Source organism: Anopheles coustani, chromosome 2 (assembly GCF_943734705.1).
Source record: "Anopheles coustani chromosome 2, idAnoCousDA_361_x.2, whole genome shotgun sequence".
Lineage (NCBI taxonomy): Eukaryota > Metazoa > Arthropoda > Insecta > Diptera > Culicidae > Anopheles > Anopheles coustani.
Genome location: NC_071289.1, coordinates 35,115,164 through 35,139,655, shown reverse-complemented (window position 1 = coordinate 35,139,655; position 24,492 = coordinate 35,115,164). Strand labels below are relative to the sequence as shown.

Genomic DNA, 24,492 nt, shown 5'->3' with positions numbered 1-24,492 from the left:
TAATCCGCACATCAAGCCTGCCGCCCTCCAGCAGCTGGTGGTGGTCAGTGTGGTGCTGGTGCGGCATCGCAAACGCGATGTTTGTGCGTGAGAGTGACCGGTCTGGATACTGGAGGAGTGACCGTCCAGCGTCCGGTCCTTCCTGCACACATCGAGCCTGTGTCCGAGTGTCCGTGCCAAGGGGTCAGCTTGTTGTTTCCTCCCTTCGGTTTCGTAGTGTGCGACTCCACTCGGTGTCGGTCCGGTTTTTTGTTTTTCACAGCGGAAATACGCAAATCCAACCATGCCCCCGGGCAATGTTGCCATACCTTGGAGTGGGTGCATTGCGTCTGTCAGCTTGTTGATGCTAGTATAACAGATTCCAGTGCAGTATCTGTTCGCGATCAGATAGATGTGCTAGTACTGGATGGTACAACTCTCGCTGTGACACTTGATCCAGCAAATGCTATCTATAGCCACCCTTGGTGGATAGGTGTATGCGTTCCAATGCTTCATGTTGTTGTATCTGTTTTGTAGGATCATTATCGTCCTACCTAGGGATACGATCAGTTCGGCTTTTCCTTGGTCGTTTCTTGATAGTCCTAACAGCTGGTACAAGTTCTAAGCGCTTCTTCGTGGACACCGCTAGTGAAATGTCAATGTTTATGAACGAAGTTTGTTGATAAGCTACTCCAGAATGTACGATGACTCGCGACAAACATAGGATCTAGAAGAGTCGATGATCTACTTTCATTTCTTCAGTTCACCAAAACTGGGTTCTTTAAAAAAATTCAGCCGAGACAAAATTATGTCTTGGTCGATGAAAAAACAATTGTGTTTTATTTATTTTTTTCAAACCGGAAAAGATTAGATTTCCCCGCTGATCCTTGGAATTTTACACAAACTTGTCCCCAATAGCCGGGGATCTTATGGCGTACTCTCAACGGAGCGCAAAAAGGTAAACCAAACGGAAGCTTTGATTTGTTTGGCCTCCCATATGGGGACATATGCAGCTGCGTGTGTGTGTTTGTGGTGCATTACATTGTGAAGCAAGAACGCACTGGACTGGACGACCCTACCCGGCAGTCGGTTGATCCCCCAGATGGCGCGTTCCGCGAATCGCGATCATAAGGTGAGCGTGTTCGTTACGCCACGGTGGACAGTCGAGCGAGAGGATAGCGAGCGTCGTCTAGCAGCGAGACCTTACCACGATTATCAAACAAATACTCGAGCGTTATCAACGCAATAAAGAGATCAGCGGGCGAACTGCTCCGTCCCGCTGTCTGCTCCAACGCTGCGCCGGGTTGAGCCGCTGTCGACTGTGTAAGGGTGATGTACGCAAGCCGTCTTGCGTGGTCTACGGTGCCGTAGGTCGGCCAGAGTAGCTCCCGTATCAACCCGAGGCCGTTTGGTGACGGCGGCGGCGGCGGTGACAACAACAACGCACCGGAATTGGGTACGCATCTCTGCTTCCGTATCAGTAAGCAAGCGCACGGAGAGAGAAGGAAACACCGGTGATAATCTCGGTTCAGTTCCATCGTGTGTAGCTTCCAGAGCATGAATCAATCGGCGATGGGGATTTTCCATCTAGATCCAATTTGAATGAACGGTTGCATCATGTGTGTGTGTGTGTGTGTGGGTTTGGGAGCGACACATCGGATGCGGCATCGGTGGCAAGGATTATCGTGGTTTGCCGGCGTGATTAAACAACCGTTTTCAAGGTAAAATTCCACTCAGTTCGATGGGTGCATCGTTGATGCTTGTATGTGGTGCAGTTTGCGGTTTCAGCAAAGTGGCATCACAACAAACATGTAACAGATTCATTGCCCTGTAACACTTTCATGGTTAATCTTCGGAGCCTTTAGATGGCTTTTCAGAGTACGAATGAATATTGCGATGGCGAATTCATAGCTCAGTCAATCTTCGACATAACCCGCCGACGTACTTGAAACTAGACGCTACCATTTGATAAACAATATTGTTTAATCAATCGTTTTAAGTCGATTTAGTTTGTTGTCGAAGAGAAGGTTCTTTGATATTAAAATAATACGGTCTTTTGGCAAGTGGATAAAATGTAATTAGTTTTACAAATTCTATAAACTTGATTGGATGCTAATATATGTAGCACTTTAAGACATATAACTTCTACTGGATGCTAATTCTTCTTGCACTTTTAAGTTATATCGGATTGTTGTTATTCAACTAACTTTTGTTTATCTATTTTAGAATAAATAAATGTTACTACAATGTAGCATGGAATTGACCATTTTTATGTTGCCCACCGTGGGCACACATTGTGACCATGTTTTGCAAAAACCCTCTCCATAAAGTAATATAGATCAAGTGGAATGAAAACCAAACGTGCTTCGTTGCTGCTGATTGGAGAAATCCCGACTATCAATCGGACAATCGATAAGGGAAAGCCTTCGCCTGGCGCGCTCGAACTCGATCTGAAGAAACCGCTTACCTTGGATTTGAAATACGTCGGCACGGAGAAATAACCATCCGGACAATCGTTCACGAACGGTGCACCGGCAACGTTACAGAATGCCTGCACCGAGGCTAGCAATAGTAGCACCACGAGCGATGCCTCAATGAAGAACAGCAGGTTCGGTGGGGCGTAATGATCGATCAGTATCCATCCGCCACGCCAGGTACTGACACACATCGCACCGTAGACATACGTGTAGATACGCGACCACAGGTAAAACGCTACCGGATGATCGTCCGTGTTCAGCCATTGCTGCAGCTTGCCCTGCAGAAGCATAAACAGCAGGTGTCCACCGAGTCCGAACATCAGCAGGACACTCATGCGACACAGTTCATCGTGCGGAAACAGCAGCGAATCCATCAGGTTCCAGGTACCACGCCAGTACCCGACCACTAGCGGGCCGATCACCAGCGCCGCGTAGATGCTGTTGACGATGTCCGGCACGTGCGGTCCATCGTCGAAGGACTTGCGTGAGCCACCGGTGAGCTGGTCAAGTCGTAGGAAACTACCGCGCATAATGCAACGCCGGGAGGGTGTTCAAACGTAACTCAAAAACGGATTCGACAACGACACACTCAAGAGTCCGGATCGGCAGTCCTGTGGGCGCACACACTGTTCGCCAATGTCCCGAATCGCTCACGCACTCTGGCACTGGTGGGGCGTACTCGTGGTCGTTTGTTCCCGTTGTTGTACATTCACTTGCACGCTGGCAGCACTATCGCTACGGTAAATCCTACTCGCTCGCTATGATGGTAACTTTCCTATAGTGGCGCTTCTTCTGACACGGAGACTCCTCCCGTTGCACTGCCCGGATCGGCACACTCTCGACGTACGATCCAACTGCCCTGAAGACTCGAGAAGCTCCTGCTCTTGCTGCTGCATGCGCAACCCTAATCAGAACCGCTGCACTCCGGCCGACACCGATCGGAAGACTGATGGTCGGAAGTGTGTCAATGGCTTTATAGTTTCACATCGCCGCCAGCTTGTTGATGTGCACCGTCGATGTGTGGCGGACGCCGGCGGGGACACATTGTTTCGGGCGGATCCTCTTGGGCCCGGGGGCGATAATGACCGGCCGTAAGAAGAAGCATCCTATCGTGCCTGGGAGCTGGCGTGACTCGTTGACAGGTGGGACGGAGAAGATGCATCTTTACTCGGAGATCTTCGCAGCGGTCGGATAGTGTATCGATAAGATTGTCGTTGGAGCGCTTACGCTTATCATCCACACACGAGCGCAGCACGGCCCGCGAGAATGGAAGATGTCTCTTCGGCTCAATTCCTGGTTCCAGGGAAACCTACTGCACGCTGATACGCTGATCTGTATCAAAGATCGGCTTCCTCTCCGCTTTGGAGATACTGAGCTCAGAATTGACTAAGTAAGAGGCGCGGGAAATTTTTCGGACTGATATGCCCGATTTCTAGAAAGAAACTTTCCTCAAAATCGTCTCGGTGGTCAGGAGATACGCGGAACGGTGATGGGGTAACCGTTGGCAACTGTCTTATTGTTCGGGTTTATCTAAGGCTACAACGATCGGCCATCTACGCGTTTTTGCTCCAGTGCCTTTCGACTATGGACTTCTGCGTGCTAATTCGGGAACACCAAAAATTGACAATGGCACAGCAATTGTGGGTGTCGGCGAAGTCCGGCGGCATCGGACGTCATAACTCTACGATTGCCTGTGCCTTGCGAATATTTCTTATTCTTTGCTTTGGTGTCACTTTACGTGTTTGTTTGATAAGCTAATACTTTGAGGCCTTTTCTGCATGACAATGATAGCGAACGATTGGGAACTTTTTGACTAGACAGGTGTGAAACAAAAGAATTTCTCCGAAGACAGCCAGCTGTAAACAAATGACGAAAGGCTTCGAGAAGAGGTTGTTTTGTTTACGCCATGACAGTATCATGTTTTTCTCACGCTCATTTCAACTCCCTTATCGCTTTTACCTTTCTTGCCGGCCCGTAATGTGGGTTGTATCGAGGTGAGTCCTCACGTACCACGCTGCCCTCTGTTTCTGAGTCAACCAGCGAGGAAAAAGGACACGTGATCGAGGGGTGTCGTGGGGCAGAGTCGCACTCGGAACAAAGCGGGCCCGTATCTGGTGATGAAGACAAATCTTCGCGCGGGCAGCCGGCACCTTTTAATTGCCTATCATTGTCAATCATCAGTATTATCGATGAAACTTTCATGATCGATAATACGATGGTTTTAAGGAGCATAAAAATGGCGCCATTGGATAATGGAGCAGCTGGTCATGACTTGCTGCCGTTTGGATTTTATTTGTAATGATGCGACTGATGCTAAGTAATTGTTTTGGTTTATGTCCATGGTCACAACGTGTGGTTTCTTGGTTAAAAATAATTTCACAATTTTTCAATTTAAGCTTCCCTTCGATCAAGGTTTCTGGTCTTTGTTTGACAACCAGAAATCTAAATGAGAATTGGATAAATCTTCTAGCAAAGATGCAAACATTTTCATTTTTGCTTCATCGTCGAGCATAAATTACCCTTGAGGAGAACACAGCTTGAACTGCCGTTCAAAAACATCAACATCTCCACGAGGACGAAATCTATGTCGGGCAGATGTTGATGTTGCTCCTGAGCGACGAACAAACGACGGGACGAAAAGCGAGCCACGGCCATCCCCAAAACCACGGTAGGCTCTCAGAGTCCCCCCTCGGTCCTGTTTCGTAATCGATTTAATGGTGCTGCAAATATTTACCTTCATCCTGAAGCGCGTCGGAAAGCTAAACATTGCCTCTTTTCGGTCGGTGAGGATGACGAATGGTGGCGCTAGGAGATTTCGGACCGACTTCAACAGGACCAGCCCGATCAGGCAGATCGCGGACACGGTGAGCGCCGGCCACGGGTTAAACGCTGCGAAAGATTGCGAGAGAAGAAAAGGAAATAAAAACAACGAGATGAAGATGGCGACGAACGGGATGGTCGCAAACAAAGGAAGGCTATCAAATGAAGGGTGCAATACAAATTTGTACCATTTCCGCAAAGCAAATTAGACATACCAAAACCATCACGCTCTGTCACACAACAGGGTGTTTGTTGAAGTCGGCAAACAGCACGCAAGGAATGTCCTTTTCGCGATCAATCTTTAATTGACCACCGCGCGACACACGGAGATGCTTATGATTGGATTAAGGGCTTTATAATCGATTGAAAAAATAGTTGTCCACCGTTCCCCGGCGTCATCGGTCCGAGCGTGGCTCCCCATCGGAGCCTGTTTCAGCTAATCGCCATAATAGATGCAGCTGAGGAAACTGTTGCATTTATTAGTGACCCGTCCGGGTCCGCCAGGGGGGAGGGGAGGTCGTAATTACCCCTTCGTCAGTCGTGCCGCGTAATTGTGTGTACGTAATGTGCAAAATAAAGGCAGGTTTACGGACGGTTACAGTTACACCCTTTACGCCGTGTTGCCAAAGGTAGCACAAATGTATCGGAGATGGTCGGAAGAATGGTTGAGCTCAAAGAAGGAAGGTTAGGGCAGTTGATGTCTCGTTTTTACTACCGTTGTCGCTATTTTTAGACGCCGATGGTTGCGATGATAGCTATAAAATGGAGCCGTTTTGTATGTTGATTTATGGTGCTGTTGAAACTGGGCTGCGTTATGTGTTTTTGTCTTTCTTTTTTTTCGTTATCTCCTCCATACAACTTGATATGCTGAAATTTCCTCTGCAATCAAATTATTAAACAGTCAGGTTTTATTTTTAACTGGTTCCATATAGTTGCAATTGCGATGTAAACACACCTTCATCAAACATTTGCAAACCGTTTATTTTATTGCACAATTAAGTCGCAACGGCAGCAATGCCACTTTCAAGATATATGTTTTAAAGATATACGTCCAGAAAGAAGTGGAAACGGTCTTAACTAGTGTTGGGTCAAGTAACACTTTTTGATGTACCGTACTGTGATACCAAACACAGTTTACTGTGCTGTGCATTTGTGGTAGCACAGTAAAGTATCCTACAGTCATACATCATCTCTATTTATTCAGCAACACCTTTTCGATTCGAAATGGTCAGTGTGTGCAAAGTGTTTGATTCAAAAATTGTGTGCAGAGTGTTGTAACTCTGCGCGCAAAAAACCACAAAAGGATGGAAAAGTGTCCCAGGATTGAACAATACAAAATTGGTACACAGTTTCTAAGGAACAACTAGGATAAGGTGCTTAATTTTACTTGATACTATGTTTGCTCGATATGGGCTTTAGCCCTTTACACTTCCATTCAACACTTTAATATATAATCCATAAGCTATTTAAAGCAAATTAAAATGTGTTCCTTATAAGAAATCAGTAGTCGTTAAAAGCTAATCTATTCAAAAATTCTGTTTTTGGAATTTTAAATTCGTGGCATTCGTGGCTGTATTCTTGGATTTGGTCCTATCGCGCTTGAATCGTAGCATTTTTTCGTATGGTTGCATTTTTTTATACAAATAATAATGTAAAGATTATGTGATAACGATGTTCAAAATTACAAGACTGGTTTATACACTTTATTCTTATAATTTGGTAGCTATGGTAGGGAATCTCGAGTCTAGCACCCTCCGGTATTATGAACGGCTGACCACGGATCTATAATATACCGTCTTTTGGTCACAAAAACTCTCTTCGGAGAGAGGCCTTATCCCACTAGGGGATGCCGAGCCACATAAAAATGGTAGCTATGGAATTGGTATACCAAGGAACCAAATTCATAACATTTATTGGTATAATGCTATGAAAATTTACTGTGGTACCACAATGTTTTTCTGTGTCGTGTGTGGTGCCACACTTTGCTGTGCTGTGTATGTTGGGTAGCACAGTAGCACACGACCTAACACTACTCTTAACCAAATGTGTCAGATAGCTTATATTGTGGTGCTGGTATTCGAAGCTGGGGACAACTAAAACTGGCTCGTCACCTTGTTTTTTTTTTTAAACTTGACGTCAATCCTATCAGAATCGAGTATTCCCATGCGTCATCCATAATTACTTCTTCGATAAGTAGCGATGGTGTTGCACACTGATATCAGATTCAAAATTAGTTATTTTGTACCAATTTGTGCGTTCCTATCTGTTCAATGATATATTTTCTTTCGGCTTTCATTAAAATACATATTAAATAATATGTAGAAATTGTTAGATTCAAATTTTGTTCAGCCCTTTGGTGGTTGTAAATAATTTTGAAGATCTACCAACAAAATTTAAGATTGGTGATGCTGATGTTTATGCAACAAGTAAAATAAGAGCATCAGCTGTAACTTGATGTAACTGAAGTAGATGTATGAAATGAATGTAGCTTTGATTTGTTTATGACAAAAGGACTTATAAACATAAAGCTAGAGAGTGTAATAATTACATATTTCAAGTTCAATTAATTTTCAACAATAAAATAAATACTACATAGATAAATTCTGTCCAAAAGGGTTTGCTATTATTAAAATTGTTTAAAATAATGGGTAGGTGTTTGTACGTCCAAAAATAAAATATATTTTTAATTGCGGTATATCTAAAAGAAAAGATAAACTATACTATGCGAGAATGTTTTAATTCACTGTATCCAAACACTTTCGATCATAGGAAATGTGGGTCTTTGCTAATAGAACTGCATCTTTCTCATGAGAAAAGCTCCACCGGTCCAGTAATGGAAGGTGATTTTTATAATCAGCCCTATTAGATTGCACTCAACCGATTAGCAGATCATTAGCAATTGTAAATGGAACGCCTCGAGGCCGGTCAACCGTACCACATTCTTCGACTGCGTGCTCGCAAACGGGTTTTTGACTTTAGACGAAAGACCGGCACACAAAACACGTGACACTGCGACACTCACCGAAGTACGACACCATCACCTCCCAGCCGCCCCGCCAGTGCATCAGGCAGCCCATGCTGAACGCATAGGTGTACACCCGGTTCACCAGCCACCGCTTGACGGTTCCGGTGCGACTCCTCGGTGCGCTCTGGGCCAACGCCAGCCCCGCATTCAGTGGCTCGCGGAGCAGCGCAAAGGTGGTGTGCAGGGTGGCGCCGAGCACGAAGCACAGCCAGCCGGGAAAGTGCGGCCGGTGGAGATCCATGTAGCCCCAGGTGCCCCGCCAGTGGGCCACCGCTAGCGGCGTGATGACGAACAGCGAAAGCAACGTGTCGCCGAGATGCAGCAGCCGTTTCCGGCACCGACCACCGCTTCCGGGTGCAGAACGGTGCCCGCGCGACGGTACCACTACCGCCGGTCCGAAGGGACTCGACTGCTCGTCCAGAGGTGACCGCTCTTCGACACTTTCCGTGTCCCGTGTGGACATCATCTTCATCTGATTCCCGCCACAAACTGCGTACACTTGGTCAAACGAGCACACTCCTCGATAAAGCACTCGACCGTTCCGAGATCTGTTCTTTCCGACCTCAAAAGTAGATGCCTGGCGCGCACTGACCGTCTACATCTCGCGGGATTTGGATCAAGCAACGATTTGCAGCTCCATCAGGTGCTGAAATCCGGTTGAAAACCTTGTCACTTGTAAATTACTTAGGGCAATCGGTAACGATATCATTTGGTGGCGGAACTAATTAACACGGAACCGACGGTATGACACATTTCAACGTGGCACCGTTTGGCACACTTCACTGTCATGATCGGAGCAGCTGGTTCTGCTAGTTTGGGGCAGCCGAAGGGTGTCTTGGGAGTGGATTTTAACCACCAACAGCATCACGGACCGTCCCGTTGATAATCGGATGAAATATGATTCCACTCACTCGCGCCGTCACATATCTTTCCTCCGTGCTTATCCACGACGCGGATGAGCTCGGTGCGTATCACCGGTGGCACATGGCGGAGGCCATATAAAACGGTGTGTATATCTTCTCCTTTCCTTGGCGCCTCCGGCCACCGTGCGATCGGGACCTTGTGCGCGCACTGCCCGAAGATCCGGACCTGTTGATTGTCGCCGGAGTACTGTAGCGCCCTGGAGCATCCAGGATATATGGTGCCGCAGAGTTCGCCTGTCAACAGCCCGTTTTTCGCCACACACACTTTTCGCGCCACTTCCACTACAGCGGGGTTTCGCCTGCGCAGAGGGCGAAAAGTGCACAGCGAAGAAAAAACTAAAACGGCGTGGCGTAGCCGCCTCACCCGCTCTTTGGTATCCGCGCCAGCGAACCCAGCATGGCAACGATTCGAGAAAGACGATATGGCCCGATTTGCGTCCATTTGCGCCACAGTGTGGCTGTACGCACGGGTTTTCCCGGCGTCCGGCGGAAAACTAGTAGGGTTGCAGTTTTATTGCCTCCCGATAAAGTCCTCCGACGTCGGGTTTTAGTGTCTGCAGGGAGATAGGGCTGGCTATCAATTGTGCCCGACAAAAAAGCAGCGCTTTCAATTTTTAAAGTTGGTGATCGAATAAACTGGTTGTAATTTGTTTATTAAGATCCTGAACTTTTGGACGAAAAAATCTGCTTAAAGCAATTCTTGGTACTTTTCATTGATTTTCCCTCCATTTTCAAATTAAATCGTTTGTTTCGCAGTGGAAAGTTGATGCCGTTAGTGCATAATGTCAAATGCTGCCAGTACTTAACTACTCTAAACTACCGTTTCAACTAGAAATATTTTATGAGTGTAACTTTTATGTTAATTATTGCATTACTTTGGACTTCTTTGTTTTGAATGCTACACAAAGCTATCCATACGATAACATTTGTTTGCAATTCTCGTAAGAAGTAGTTTTTTTTTTGCTTTATTTGATTTTTATTTGATCATTGTTATTCATTTTGTTTAGGTTTTTGTTTCTGGAGTTGAATTGAAGCGTATTATTTAAGATCTGTGCTGACCTAAGTCAGTTGCTGCACAAAGTGAGGTACTCTGAATGATAAAAAACGTTGTTAAAAAAATTTAACATAAGTGGATTGAACTTGCCAACCGATAAATCGCTAATGTTGTTTACCTGATATATCATTTTAAATAAATTTATCCCTCTTGCCCTATTTCCGTTTGATATTTCGCTTCGACAAAACCAGTTCGAATCGGCACAATAAATTAAACCCTTCACTTTGGCCGCCAGTGGAGCGAATCAATTGATACATGTTGGTCGATAAGTGGCTAGAAACATCAACCTAAGCGGAGTTCTGGGTACCCCACGGTACGATCGTTTATTCTGGAAAATGCTCCATCATTCAAACTGTACGCCGGCACGCTCTGGGGTAAAATAAGGCTGTCGATAGAATGATTTGTTGTCTCGATAAGAATAGCGTCGTTTTTGCATGTAAATATGCTAGTCCTTCCGCTCGCTGCCCAATGAATATTTGTTTGGTGTGGACGGATGATGTAAAAATACGCTTGTTTGGTAATTTAATGTGTTAAAAAAGAAAATACTCTTTCCGGCTGATGAAAACTGGGAAGAAACAGCTAAATAAAAACACATTCAGTTTCGTATGATATTTCGTTTATTTTAACAACCTACAATTCCAACGTAACTACAGTAATGACCGGTTTTCCCACAGTTTCCCACTGTGTAAAAAATGGTTTATACCTGTTCCAAACAACGAACAACTTTCCAACAACCAACGTGATCCGTTTTCGGTCCATTGCCTGCCCTCCTTCCCTGTCCCACATTTGTTTACATCCGAGCATTCAGTCACCTGCATCCTATTCACTACACGTTGGTAATGCACATTCAAATTACACACATTTACAGATACGCACACGCACACACATACACTTACGGTAGCTTAGAAATTAACGTTTCCTTGTGTCGTTTGAAGAGAGTGAATTAGAAAAAAGCAACATCTGCCAACAAGAACACAATACAACGATTGCGTCCGTTCGTGGTCTTTCGCTCATTGACTCCGTTGCGTTACGTTTTGGTACGCCAACTCCGGGATACCCTTGTTGGTACGCTAGTGTTTCATCCTAATTGGCGATAGAAGATCTACAGTACAGTAACAGTCATGTCGGGCAAATTTCATCCAAACGTTTAGGGCTTCTCCGTTTGTTTTTCCCACTAGTCACAACGCTGTAGTGTTAATTGGTTTGTGTCTCAAGTGTGTCTCTATTTACCAACACTTGGTATTTACTTGGTCTTACGAATATGTTTATCTTTTTATATTTATTTAGCTCCTAACTATCGCGTCGTTTGGGTGCCCACACTTCGGCCAGACATTTTGCCTCGAGTCTGATGCACGAAACATTTGTTAAATTGTAATTTTATCTTTATCAGTAGAGAAAAGTTAATTTGGGGTGAGAGAAAGGCCTCAGGAAGGGGGGTTTTACACATGCTAGTTTTCGTTTCTTTTGGTTTAGTTCTTCATGTTGTTGTAATACTAGGAGAAAAGTCTTAGTTCCTTGTTGTGGATCGTCTCGGTTATCTTTGCTTTGACGCTCGCTGGGAGCTTATCTAACATTCCGCTGATCTTCCTATAGTGGAATGCTGATCCAACCTCCGCGCTGATAGCGCTTGGTGGACATAAACCTCACCAGGACAAGTGTTTTATATTATTTTATTATACGCTACAAATGCGCGTCTCACTCGAAAGTAACGGCAATAATTATTACACTTTATGGCACCTCGCAACCGTATTTTGCAGTTTAACGGGTTGACCAGGTTTCTAAGTATGTTATCACTTTGTATTCCGATGGCTGTTTGGGTTTGTTCGTTTGTTTGCGTTTATTTTTTTTTACTACGTTCAAACAACATTTACAGGGGTTTATTCGTCTTGTTTTGCTAACAACATTTACATTTGTGGCTTTGCACGAGATCAGAGTTTCGCTATTTTACACTATAATATTCATTCGATGGATATTTCTGTACACTTCTGTTTGCAGGACATACTGTAGAACCGTAAACTTTAAGCATTCGGGTGAAAAATGTAAAATGTTTTGATACCCGATAAGAGTTTCTCTTCCAAAGAAAAGCTAATATTCTCAAAGTATTATAATTACTTCAATTAATTGTGTGCAATGAACTACATTTAATATGCTAATGTGTTTGGGTTTGCGAGACAATTGTAGTGTAGGCGCATTGTGGTAAATGGGATGAAACGGCATTTCGTAGATGCTAAGGAACAGTTCTCTTGGTTAGAAAAAGGAATAGAAAAGTGATTGAATAAACAAAATATTGCTAACGGTTAACTAACCCACAAACACACTCACTCCAACAGTTGATTGTTTTTTCCGTAGTTTTTCTCAGTAGAAATCGTAACAGGTATTTTATAATAAAATATTCCCCCGGGTGAAATATGTCGTATCATTCAATTATTGTTTTACGTTTGCGGTCAAATTCTTAACACGGTCGTCACATTCGGTGGCTTCCACCGGGACAATGATGCTATTTTGCTTCGCCGGCACGTGTCCCACCGTGTGCGTTTTATGTTCTCCTTCGATGCTTCATAATACTGTTAGGAGCTTAAACGATATGAAGATCCTATTCAAGTCTGCCCTCATCTCCGCGTTTGGAACCTCCCACCCGTCCCGTACTTCCATCTAAAACTTAAGATTCAACAGTGACCGCCGCTTGGTCAGTCCCTTCTCCTTCTTGTCCTTCTTCGCCAGCGCACTCTCGGCTGCGGCGGCCTCCTTGGCGGCCGCTTTGCTCAACTTTTTGCTCTCCTTTGCCGCTGCCTTCGCTTCCTTCTCCAGCTCCTTGATGCTCTTCGGAGCGTTATCGTCCTTGCCGGCACCTTTGGCGTCCTTGGTGTCCTTCGTTTTTTTCTTGCCCTCTTTGGCGTCCAGCTTGATGTCCTTCGAATCTTCCCGGCGCAGAAATTTGGGCTCCTCCACCACCGGCGAGGCGGGTGTCGATTGCGCTTTTTTATGCAGTATCGGTAGCACGCGGCCGTTGGTTTGTGTCTTCAGCTGAGGGAGCTTTCGTTGCGTGGTGGTTTGCACCGGTTGCGATTGGCTACCGCTGTTGGTCTGTTGGGGTTTCTGTGGCAGGACCATTGCCGATCCTAACGCTGGAGGAAGTGCTACTGGTCCGGCCGTCGTGTCAAGGCACTAGAAAATGCAAGAAATAAAAATTTTATTAGCCCTCGTGTAGCAATTCTTTTTATGCGATTTTTGTTTCTATTATATTCAAGTGTAGAGGAAAGTGGGGTAAGATAAGATACCAGTAAAATGCCGCTTTTGCGGCCATATTTTAGGATAAAATCGATGTTGAACCGATCAGGCATCCATCAAGTACAAAATAATATTATTTAACAAACATATGAAAGAATTGAAGTCTTGTTGCGGAAACAAAAACAATATATCGGTAGTAATAGTCATCGGTTTTCGTTCAAATTTTCAAAAATTATTCAATATGGTACTGGCCAAATTAAATTAAATAAACTTTGTACTTATTCTGCATTCATTACAAACAAATTAATAATTTTCTATACCTATATCTATGATGAAAAAAATATTGCAAATTGCTTTTGTTTGGATTATAAAACAAATTTAATCAATTTAATCAATTTGTTGAACGGAAAAACGTTGCCCGCCAAAGGGATGTTTGCTTAACTTTTATGAAAGAGAAATTCAAAATGAAATAAATATCTTACTATGTTTACGCCTAAGACTTACATCATCAATGGATATCCTGGGACAACGAATTTCCTCCGGGAAGCGCCACGGTTTCCGCAGGTGCGGTTGCGTTTGCTTCCAGCCGGCGTATCCGAGGGCAGCCTTCTTGAGGTCCTTCACCATGCGTGGGCCGAGCGTGTGCGTTACCTTGTTCACGAGCCAGGGTGGCAGCGTACCCTGCGGATCGCAGTGCGCTACGTACTTAAGTATACAGCCAGTCTTTGAGTTTTCCTTCGTCCGCAACACGAACCCGGTGATGTACGACATCGCGCTGAGTGATGCAAGAGAACACGCATGGCAAGACAAATTCAATGAAACACACATTCCAGCATAGCTTGCAGCGTACGTATGGCTGCTCCGCCCATCCTTACCGTACGTAGCCCTTCTTGGGTGGGTAGTTCTTGTGCGGGACCGAGCGCGAAAGGAGCATCTGTTCGCCCTGGGGACCGGTGTCGAGCCAGGACCGTTGCAGGACGAAATCCCGAGGCTTCAGCGGTGGCGGACAGGACACTGAAAAGAAAAAACGAATCGCAACACTGTTACCTACTGCAGTGCCATGGAAGAGGGGTTGCGTTTGGTTGGGTGACACCGGACAAAGCGAGAAAAGGGCTGATAAAGGAGCGGTCCCTTCAACAATGGGGGCGAAGCCGGTTTGCTATTCGTACTCTTCGAAATCTCAAGTGAACGGGTGCAAAATGAAGCGTGTCCCTTTGGAACTCGGTAGCCCGTAAACTAATATGAGTTCAAAGATGAACAGTAGAGGAAATGCGAGCTTGATAAATGTGCACCCGTAAAAAGAAATGCCATCCGGAATCGCTTTTGATGCAGTTTTCCACGATAGATGGTATCAATGATTGAACATTCTTCAAAAGAGACATCCTCAGCTGCCTTATAGTATTTCAAAAAGCAATGATACATTACGGACTATCAATCTTATATAAAACAAATCCTAAACTCAAACAATATTTAGGATATCAACATGGGGTTTTTTAATAATGAAATTCGAAAAAATGAAACACAGTTTCTCTACATAGAAATTTCCATCTATGAGTCGCTCTAGCTGTGCATACGACGAACACAATTGTTCCCTTTGGTGTGGCAGTCATTGAAATGGTTCAATATTCATAAAATGGATGGTTCTATTCCTTTTTCCATCCAAACATCCCCAGAGAACAAATGTTCTATATGCCACGGTCCATTACTCACTGAATGCAAAATATTCTTGCTTGTCCTTTTATACGCGCACGCTGTTTGGCATGCAGTCACCGGCATCGGGGACTCCCTCCTCGGATGAAACATGAATTTACAATGCACACCCGTGGCCCCTACCACGGCCCTTTCGCCAGGACATGATCTAAGAACGGTCAGTTCTTTCTTTTTTATTTCCTTTGTTTTGCACGAGAGAATTCTAATTAATTTAATACCATGCAGTACATCGTGTATAGGAGCGAGGTGGAGGTAAAGCAAAGGCAAGAGCGAATGGAGCTCGAAGAGACGTGCTCGGATTTCCCTCGACAGGTGAAAAGTTATGCGGTTGAACGCCCCAGCGCCAACAATATTCCATCGGTATAATAAAAGGTGCTATACGGTGCTGTTAATAGAAAGGCGCTCGCTTACATTGCTCGAAATTCCGTAAATTTGTTTCCCTTGCTGTAAGCTTTAATATTGACTGGATAAAATTGAAGGCGAAATACGGGTGGGAAAACGAAATTAAATATCGTAAAAAATCAATTCCACACTTTATGTCGTCCCGTCGTCGGTGGGGTCCTTGTCGTTGGCAAGCATCTGGTATATATTGCTCGAAAAACGGTTCTCAAATATCGCCGTCGGTTTATTAGTATGTGCATAATCATAAAGGTATATAATTTCTCATGAATACCGCAGGAACGGACCGTTTTATGTTTAAAACAGAAACAAAACGGAATAAAACCGTCTGTGTCTAAAGTAACATGCATAAATGCATTCCACTTAAATGGCTATGCGACTGTGTTGAAACAAATCATTGTTTTCGTTGTTCTTTCTATTTTATCAAGGCAATTAAAAATACTCTTTTCAGTACAAATTGAAAGTGCACTGGACGGATGGTATATTTTACTTTGCACGTGTTTGCCTTCGCTGCCATAGTTTATTTTCTGTACGAACATAAAATGTTCAACAAAACTTCTAGAAGTAAAAAAATCCCTCCACTGACCAGCCAATAACGTGGCGGCGAGTAAATGGTATTTAATTTTTGTGCCCCAGATCCATGGAGCCATACTTCAATTGCTGTGTTACGTGTTTTGTCCCTTGTTTTCCTTCACCTTGCCACTCGAAAAACACCGCAGGCGCAAATAAACACTCACGGAGACCCAGGATATATACTTTAGTCCCACGGCGAGTGGCGTGCTACATCGAGCTTTAATAAACTCGTGAAATGTTTTTCATCACCCACCTTGCCCCGGCACTCTTGAGGTAAACGATGTAAACCGGTTGAAAATATGTTTGAGATTTTTGCACCCTAATGAGTGCCGTGGGAGTAGTATGCGAAGATGTGGAGTCGAGAAAATATCGAAAAGTATGAATATTTCGACCGCAGGAGGGGCAATGGAAACGAGGGGTTGATTTCTGCGAAGGGTGAGCGGTATGCGGGACTAGATTAAATTACTTAGAAAACAGCTTGCCAGGGGGAAATTGTTTGGCTAGGTCAGGAGCGGTGCTGCTCCCAAGCAGAGGGTTGGGCTCGTTAAACTGTTTTTGTCGATTGATGTTCTCGATGGGGAAAAAGCGGTGGAGTGTGAGAAACATCCGTCAAATATTTGCAATTAGACCCTTTTGCGGAATTTTCACAAGTTTGATGGAGCATTCGTAACGAGAATGTTTGTATTAAAGTGTAATATTTATTGTTGCTTAAAGTAATGGTTGATAATTCTATTTTACTTTTATACTTGGAGTAATGTTTTCTTGATAATAAATCTTTCAGAATGCCCCGTGACCAATTATTATCATGTAATTTCCACGTGTTAGAAAATATATTTGGGCGCCCCGAAAAAGTGAAACGATAAAATAAAAGTTATATCGTCAAAGTTTTAAATTATGACATGCGGACGTTCAACTTTTATTTCGCCGTCGCAAATGTCCCGCGAGGGAAAAGCGACCTTACTTTGGTGCACGACAGCCTTTTTTTTTTTTCGAGCACCAGCCCACCGACAATCGTGACTCGTTATATGTGTTTTATTTTGCGACTTCCAACTTCAAGCCAGGGGCGGATCTGTTTTGGAAGCATTCAAGATTAACAGGATGTGTACCGGATTATCTGGATGAGTTGCAATGAAGAACGAGTCGGAACTTAGATTAGCCGTAGGTAGAAGGACTAGAAGCATTTTGTTGTTATGAAAATTTCTCCATTAATTCGTAATTATTTTCATTTTTGTGACAGTTTTGCATCCCCCAAACGTTTTCCATCCCACGGGGTTATTGGTATGCTAATATGATGGCAATACTTTTGGAAAAAAAAACACGCCGTTCCCCTGATCAACACCACAAGTAGAGTGGAAAAGGAAAATAGAAACCACCCGCAACTGAAACCTCATGTCCCCCTCATCCTCCTCCTCCCCCTTCCCCCTTTCGCTAGCAAGTGCTTGCGAAATGAGACGGGAATGCAAAGTGGATGGAAATATGAAACCGATGCTAATCCGCTTGAAAAGTGAAATATTATGCCCCCGGAGAGGCAATCGGATATATCTCCACTCGACCCGGCGTGTGGTGACGGATGGGCGCGAGTGGCGGATGAGGGAAAGATGCCAAACTTTTCTCTTTTATTACCAGTTCACTGCATTAGGGAGTAGCACGAGCTAACCAAACCCACAACAAAAAAAAATGTGCAAGCTAAGGAAAACAGCAATGGAAATGGTGTGAAATGGGATAGAAGCTTCCGGTGGTCCGGAAGAAAAATGGCCTCACGGAGACCAGAAGAGTTTTCTTGCAGCGTTATTTCATTTTTTGGAGTTTTCATTTCTTTCTCCGCTTTATGTTGTGGTGTATTTTTTTTTCGCGAGACGAAACCAGCCGGTGATATTTCGAAGGGAATTTAATTTGAGCTTGTTTTCGAAGCGTTTTTAAATTGAACAAATGTTCCATTCGATAAGTGCAGAATTTGAAAACAATTAATCTTCGGATATGGCTAGCATCAAGCAGACCATTTTTAGGCGATATTTCTTATTGAAAAGTGTAAAAAGTTCGAAGATCGCAAACATGTATTCTTCGTCATAATATGGATGTTTGAATGATCGTTTTATATTTCACCATTTTCCAGTTTTCCATCAAATTTTCAATCACAGCAAATGTCCACGCACATGAATTTCCACGAATTCTTTTTTTTCGGTGGCGTTGTTTCATTACCTCGAAATCAAACCTCTCTCAATCCTACCGATCGAACCTGAATCAGAATATTTGAAATTTAAATGACATCGGCATGGAATTGCTTTCTATTTTGCCGCGGTCGTTACAACTTCGACATGAAAAGCGGAACTTCCGTAAGACCAATCGGACCACTCCTCTGCACGGTGATCAATTAGTACTCCGACGAATACGGCCCCGTTTTCCATCGGTGTCGTCTTTTCGGGCCGACATACTTCGACATCTGCAAACCAACATCAAACGTACCGCGGGTCTGCCTTCCCAACCCCCCCACACCCGCCGGTCTTTTCGCGAACCGCCCCTGCGGACCTCGGAAGCTGCCATCCGAAATTGCTTCACAGTCGGATTTCGCTAGACCCTTTGCGAACCTTGAACCTGAATCTCGCTGGATGTACGCTGGAGCTTTACCTAGCGGTAAATTCAATTTGTGGTTTTCGACGGCTTCGCTTCGCCTCCGGACTCCGGCGGGCGGGAACCTTCGGCCCCATCGGTTCACATCCGGTCCCTTCGGTGTCCCTTCCTTCCCCGCTGGAGTGCCGTGCAGCTTCTCAACTCGGCTGTGGTTATTAGATTTGAGCGGTTCCAAGAATATTTTGCTCCATTAATCGGTTTAGCAAAGGGTCCTTCGGGTAGCTGGTATCTGGGTTCCGGAGGGCATTGAAACATGTGCGCCCTGTGTGCGAGAGCCTATTTACTGAGTGTGGGTAAGGCCATTTAGAGAGCGGGAAATAAACTTCATCCCTTCAGCAAACAACTTTGCCCGCCCTTTAGTAGCTGGTGCAATGTACGATCACTTTAAGCGGAAGTTACTGTCAATGTAACTGTAATGATATTTTTAATGACAGCTTCTCGACCGAGTTGAAACAATGGGAAACCATAAATAAAACATAAAACCCTCCGAACCGCCGCATTGAGCTGGGCGGAAATTAACGAATAGGGGGTAGAAATCGAACACAAATTGCGGCAAATAATAATCCTTTTATGTTTTGCAAGTCATCATCAATTGGTCTGCGGTAGAAGTTGATCGATTTGTGGGTGATTGTGTGTGTGTGTATATTTTCCATTAAAATCACTGTAACATCTTCGCCATTTTCCATCGATGGCACCAGTACCGCATGGTTTTGATGTTATATCGAATGACGGTCTCCAATCGTTTGAGTAAAATCCAGGAGCAATTTTGCTATGTTTAATCGCACAGGGATTTATGTACGGTTGAGTGGAAATTATATATGCATTTTTTATAACGTTATCAGTTCATATTTTTCTCACTTCCTTTAGGTATGAAAATATATATCTTTGCAAAGCGATGAACAGCTGAAGAAACAGGAATTTGCAGCGCAAAACAACAACGGGCGTATTAATTATTTTCCTGGAAAAAAGCGGAGCATCCGCTCTTAACTTTTTCCCGATAAACAATAACACTTGGGGAAGTGGTAGAGTAGAGCACTTGCTCGAAAATAATCAATCGCATTTCACAGAACCCATATTGCGTTTCTACTCCGGCGAAGCAGCAACCTCTCTGACCAACCGGACGGAGGATCTTAATCTTGGTGCGATGAACGCCCACCAAACTTTCTCGGAAGTAAGTCGAGGGAAAATCGAGACAGCAAAACAGTAAAAAAGCATCGCTTTTCCTGGCGGGAACGAGTCGCATTTGTTTCAATTAGAGACAATATCCAGAGGATGTTGGTGGTGGTTTATATTTCAATATTGTCTTAGAGCCATCTCGGGGCGTTTGTACGTCCAGGGCAGGGCAGGAACTTTCCTGGTTTCGGAACGCCGAGGAGTGTTTTCCTTCGCATCGATTGCTCGACGCGTGGAGTGGATGGAAACAAGGTTTGTCAAATTTCCTACACCCACCCCGCCTCTTGTTTAGACCTTCTTCACAAGCGAGGGAAATTATCAAGCGAGCCGTATCCGGGATTTCACTTCTTATCCTTCGAACATGCGCTTGAGTGAATGGGTCGACCGGGGATAACATTTTCATCACCTCATTTGTTTCGTCCCACGGATGAGACACGGCCGACGGGTAGCAAATAATCAAACCATTCTGCGAAAGCTCAGATTGAGCCGAAACCACTTTAGATGTTATCCTCCCCCGGGATGATGGTGGGGCATGCTAGTGGTGTGGCATCCGCGAAAAGGAGCGATACCATACAGGCGATATGAAAAATAGGCTTTTCGCAAGAAAACCGTCCCCCAGATGCGGCGATCGCCGGCAGAAAGCAGTGGCAAAACGGAATCACAACAATTTAGCCGCTTAACGCCTGCGGGACGGTTTTTCCCCAAAAGCGAGGCACACTCGTACACTCTCTCCCGGCGGTCGTCGTATCAATTTTCCTTCGTCTAACGAACGACTTAAATTGGACCCGTTGGTCCCGGCGATCTTTGGGATGTCGCGAGGGATACAATCTGATCTGTTTGTACGCTGGAATGGCTGCTTTACAAAGTGGATGGCGTTAACCTTTAACTAGAAGTAAAGAGTCTTTATTTTTAATTTCTTCATTGAAAGCTATTTCAAATATATAAATTCACATGAATCTCGAATTTGTATTCTAAGTAGTATCTTTTTTAAAAGAATAAATAATAAGTTTCCCTAGTTGATCATTGAATATTCTTGTTTCAAATTGTTGTATCAAAAAGTTGTTGGGAGACATTCACCTCGCGTTACATCGAACACCCAAAGGTTAAGAAGATCCTGTCCCCATCGCTTTGCCAGGCAGCCAGAGGACGACTTTGTTTACTGTCATTAGCCTCGTTGTTAGTCGGATTTATTTACAGCATTTACAGCGATGCTGTCTACTGCGACGAAGCGAGAGATAGAAAAACAGACAAAAGCATAACGGGCCCTTCCAGTGCTTGTAATACTGAAGATTCATCAATTTTCCGCATAGAATAATGGAACCTTCCTTTCGCCGTGCTTTGAGGGTGAAAAGTTGTGCAAAATTTGTGCCGAAGTAGCTAACTCCTGTGCGTATCCCGCGTGTAGAACGGTACATGCTGTAACAGTGTTCTCAAAAAAGTTCGTTACCAACTCCGCGGGCTGGCAAGGAGAAGAAACAAGTCGAGCAAAATCCGAAGCAATTTAAACCAATTTACATCTTCAAACCATCGACTGCGGCATTTACACATGGTGCTCCCGACTCGGCGGTCGTTGCGACTTTTTGGATGTGAAATTTTGATTATTATCTTTATGGATGACTGAAGCGAAACAAAACATTGAACAAGAAGAAGAAAGAAAAACGCGCTGCCAGGCGTAGGCGGAATGTAAGCAAATCAAAACAACCGCTCCTTCGTTGTTGCTCGTGCAGTATTTTTGCTCAGCTGGTCCGCGCACGAAGGATGTGTAGAATATGGTAATGAGCGGTTTCAAGTTTTCTGATAAGTTAAAGTATTCGGCCAAAAGTTTCCCGAGCGTGTGGGGGTTCGGTTATTTCGTGATGCCAGGAAACTCGCGCGAGTATTATTCGTTTTTGTTCATTTTACGAAATAATAATCACACAGCTGGGAAAATTTACATTCTCGCTTTTCAGAAAATTTTATCAAATAATACTTTTCCTTAAGACAACCAAATTTAGCGACAACCCCCACAACACAGCATGTACTCTGCCTTTTCAAGCTTGGTTCCCTTTTTTTTCTACACAAATGAAACCATTAACAACTCCCGCTTGACGCAATCAAGCGTAAAGCGAGCGAGCACCCGCAACCGGAAGGCCGATGGAAAACCCTCTGCTTCACGGTTGTTTGTGGGGCTTTTTCCGGCGGCGTGCCACGCTTCAATTGCGTTTCAAGCTTAATAGGTTACTTTAGACGAAACAGTAAGATGCTTGAGCTCGTTCCTTCCGCAAACGCGGTGCCACATGTAGCTCATTTTGCAGCAACGACGAGCTTACGGTGTTTAAAACCACGATGCCTGTGTGTTTTCCGGGGGGGAACGCAGGGGCATAGGGTTCGCAGTTCCACTTGAGCGATATTGATAGCGAGCAATTGTGCAAACGTATAACCGTAGCATTTGCGTAATGAAAGTGCTATAAAGTTGGCGGAGAAAATATTTGCTGGAAAGTAACGATAAGCGAGAGCGACAGTTACTAGGGAGACGCCGCGGATGAGGTACTTTTAGGGGTGGCTTTTCCCTAAAAGGCTCGGATCGTGCCATTTATTGGTTCCACGCTCGTACAATTAAAGTTGAAAATTTTGAAACCAACCCTGCATCAAACGGTTCAACATAAAACACACGCGTGCCGGTAAACGTGAGGTTGCGCAAAATCGTCCTCCACAAATCGTCCCGGCAATATCAACAGCACGTGCCTGCCGATGAAAAGAGAACCCTCCCCGCCCCCAAAAAGGGTCGTACATTTAATTACACGAATTATCGTTATGCTGAGTGCTTAAGCTAAGCTAAACCCACCCTGTTGAGCTTATGCGGCAGATTTTTCCCAGAACCTTCGCAGTTGACTCCGATTAGCCGCCTAAGAGCGTTATCTTTGGTGGGAAAAACGGAGTGAGCGAGCGAGAGTGTGTGCGTATGTTGATGGAGTGCTAGTTGGAGCTACCGTTAATGGTCTGCAAATCTGTGTAACATACTAACAGCCCCGGTTCCGGCACTTCGGTCTTCGTCAATGTGTTGATGAAGTATGCCGACTCCGTAACGGGTGTTATGAAAAATTAATTTAACCAAAAAGCCACCCTTACGCGGCCGTTGGTTCTAAATGGTTTCTGCAAGGACATCTCTCGCTCTCTCTCTCTCTCTCTCTTTACATAGCGCGCGGATTAGGCGGTAACGTATCTCGTGCCGTTTTCGCGAAAATGGACCAAGACGGCGTAAAATGGGAATTTGAATAAATAAAGCGATTCGGTGTGTATAACGTGCGATAACGGGATACCTTTCCTCGGCCCCAAAACGTCCACGAGGGGTCGACGAGTATGGTGCCGAAGAGCTTTCCCCGGATGTGGGTAAAAGTGGGCTTTACGACCGCGCGATTCGGTTATCACATTTGGCGGGTCGGCGATAACGCGTAGCAAAAGGGAAAATCACTCAAAGCCCCGGGTTGATGTGGGTTTTTTGTGCCAAGGTCTATAGGTGTGTGTGTGAGCAGGATGAAAATGGCCGCTCGTGACGTATTATAAACACCGCGGGGTGCCCGTAATGCGCTAACCATACACAAGGGTGTTTAAGGTGAGTAATTCGTGACGGCACCGTTTTTTGTTTTTGGTTTGTAAAGGAGGATATCATTCGCACCCAACTACCTTGTTTATCTTCGACATGAGGTTTTCTTTTTTCTTCCCTTCGTCAAGGAAAATGCGTAGGCCGCGCGAGGGTGCCAAAGCCGCGTAACGGGACGTAACGTGTTTCGTTTATCGCTCATCAAACTGTGCTATCGAACGTTTTATCGCAGTGCGGGGGTGTAATCAAACACTCGACACCCGCCGGCAACAGGAAGTAAGCGTTCGTCGCCTCCCTCCGGGGCTATCCTGGCCATTAATCAAGCGATTAAAACCGGCTGTGTGAAGCGGCGCACTTACTTGCGTAGTAGCCGACGTCATTGTTGACGTTGAGTATGCCGATCTCCTCGCTCGCCAGCATGTGCGAGTCCCAGACCTTCCGGTAGTCCGGATCGTGCAGCACGTCGAACACCACGTCGGCCGTGACGTCCGCGAACTCGGTGTGGATCTTGACCATGTTGAAGTTGCAGCCGGCGACCGGTCGCGTGTAGACCTGCGTGTCGGACTTGGACAGCTCGAGCGTCCAGCCGTCGTGATTGTCGACCAGTCGTTTCAGCGCTTCGAAGTCACTGTCGTCCGCTATTCGTGCCATTCGCCTTGCGGATTGGAGGTTGGTGGCGCTGGGGTGCTGGGTGTGGGTGGGGGCGGTCGGGTCCGGATGAGTCCTATCGTCGAAAGGAAACCGAGAAGCAGAGAAGATGGAAATGGTAATGAAAAACATTCTCCCACCAAGAAATGGCGCATCTTTCGACGCGCCTGAAGATGGGTGGCGGGTGGGGGGAGGGGAGTCGATCAAACCATAAATACCCAGCTGGAAGGTCTCCCATGCCGCAGCGAGGAAAAGAGAGCCGGGCGAGGTTGCAC

General features: G+C 45.1%; 2 protein-coding genes across 4 annotated transcripts in view; one reads left to right on the top strand and one right to left on the bottom strand.

Moving 5' to 3' along the window:
• Positions 1-24,492, top strand: part of LOC131262006 (phosphopentomutase) — a 63,751-nt gene that overhangs the window by 14,620 nt on the left and 24,639 nt on the right. The window lies entirely within an intron of this gene.
• LOC131262008 (START domain-containing protein 10-like) lies at positions 12,931-24,220 on the bottom strand. The gene is made up of 4 exons (XM_058263900.1): positions 23,929-24,220; positions 14,382-14,520; positions 14,011-14,281; positions 12,931-13,443 (listed from the first exon to the last, which is right to left on the bottom strand). The coding sequence occupies exons 1-4, from the start codon at positions 24,218-24,220 to the stop codon at positions 12,931-12,933; spliced, it is 1,215 nt and encodes a 404-aa protein (XP_058119883.1).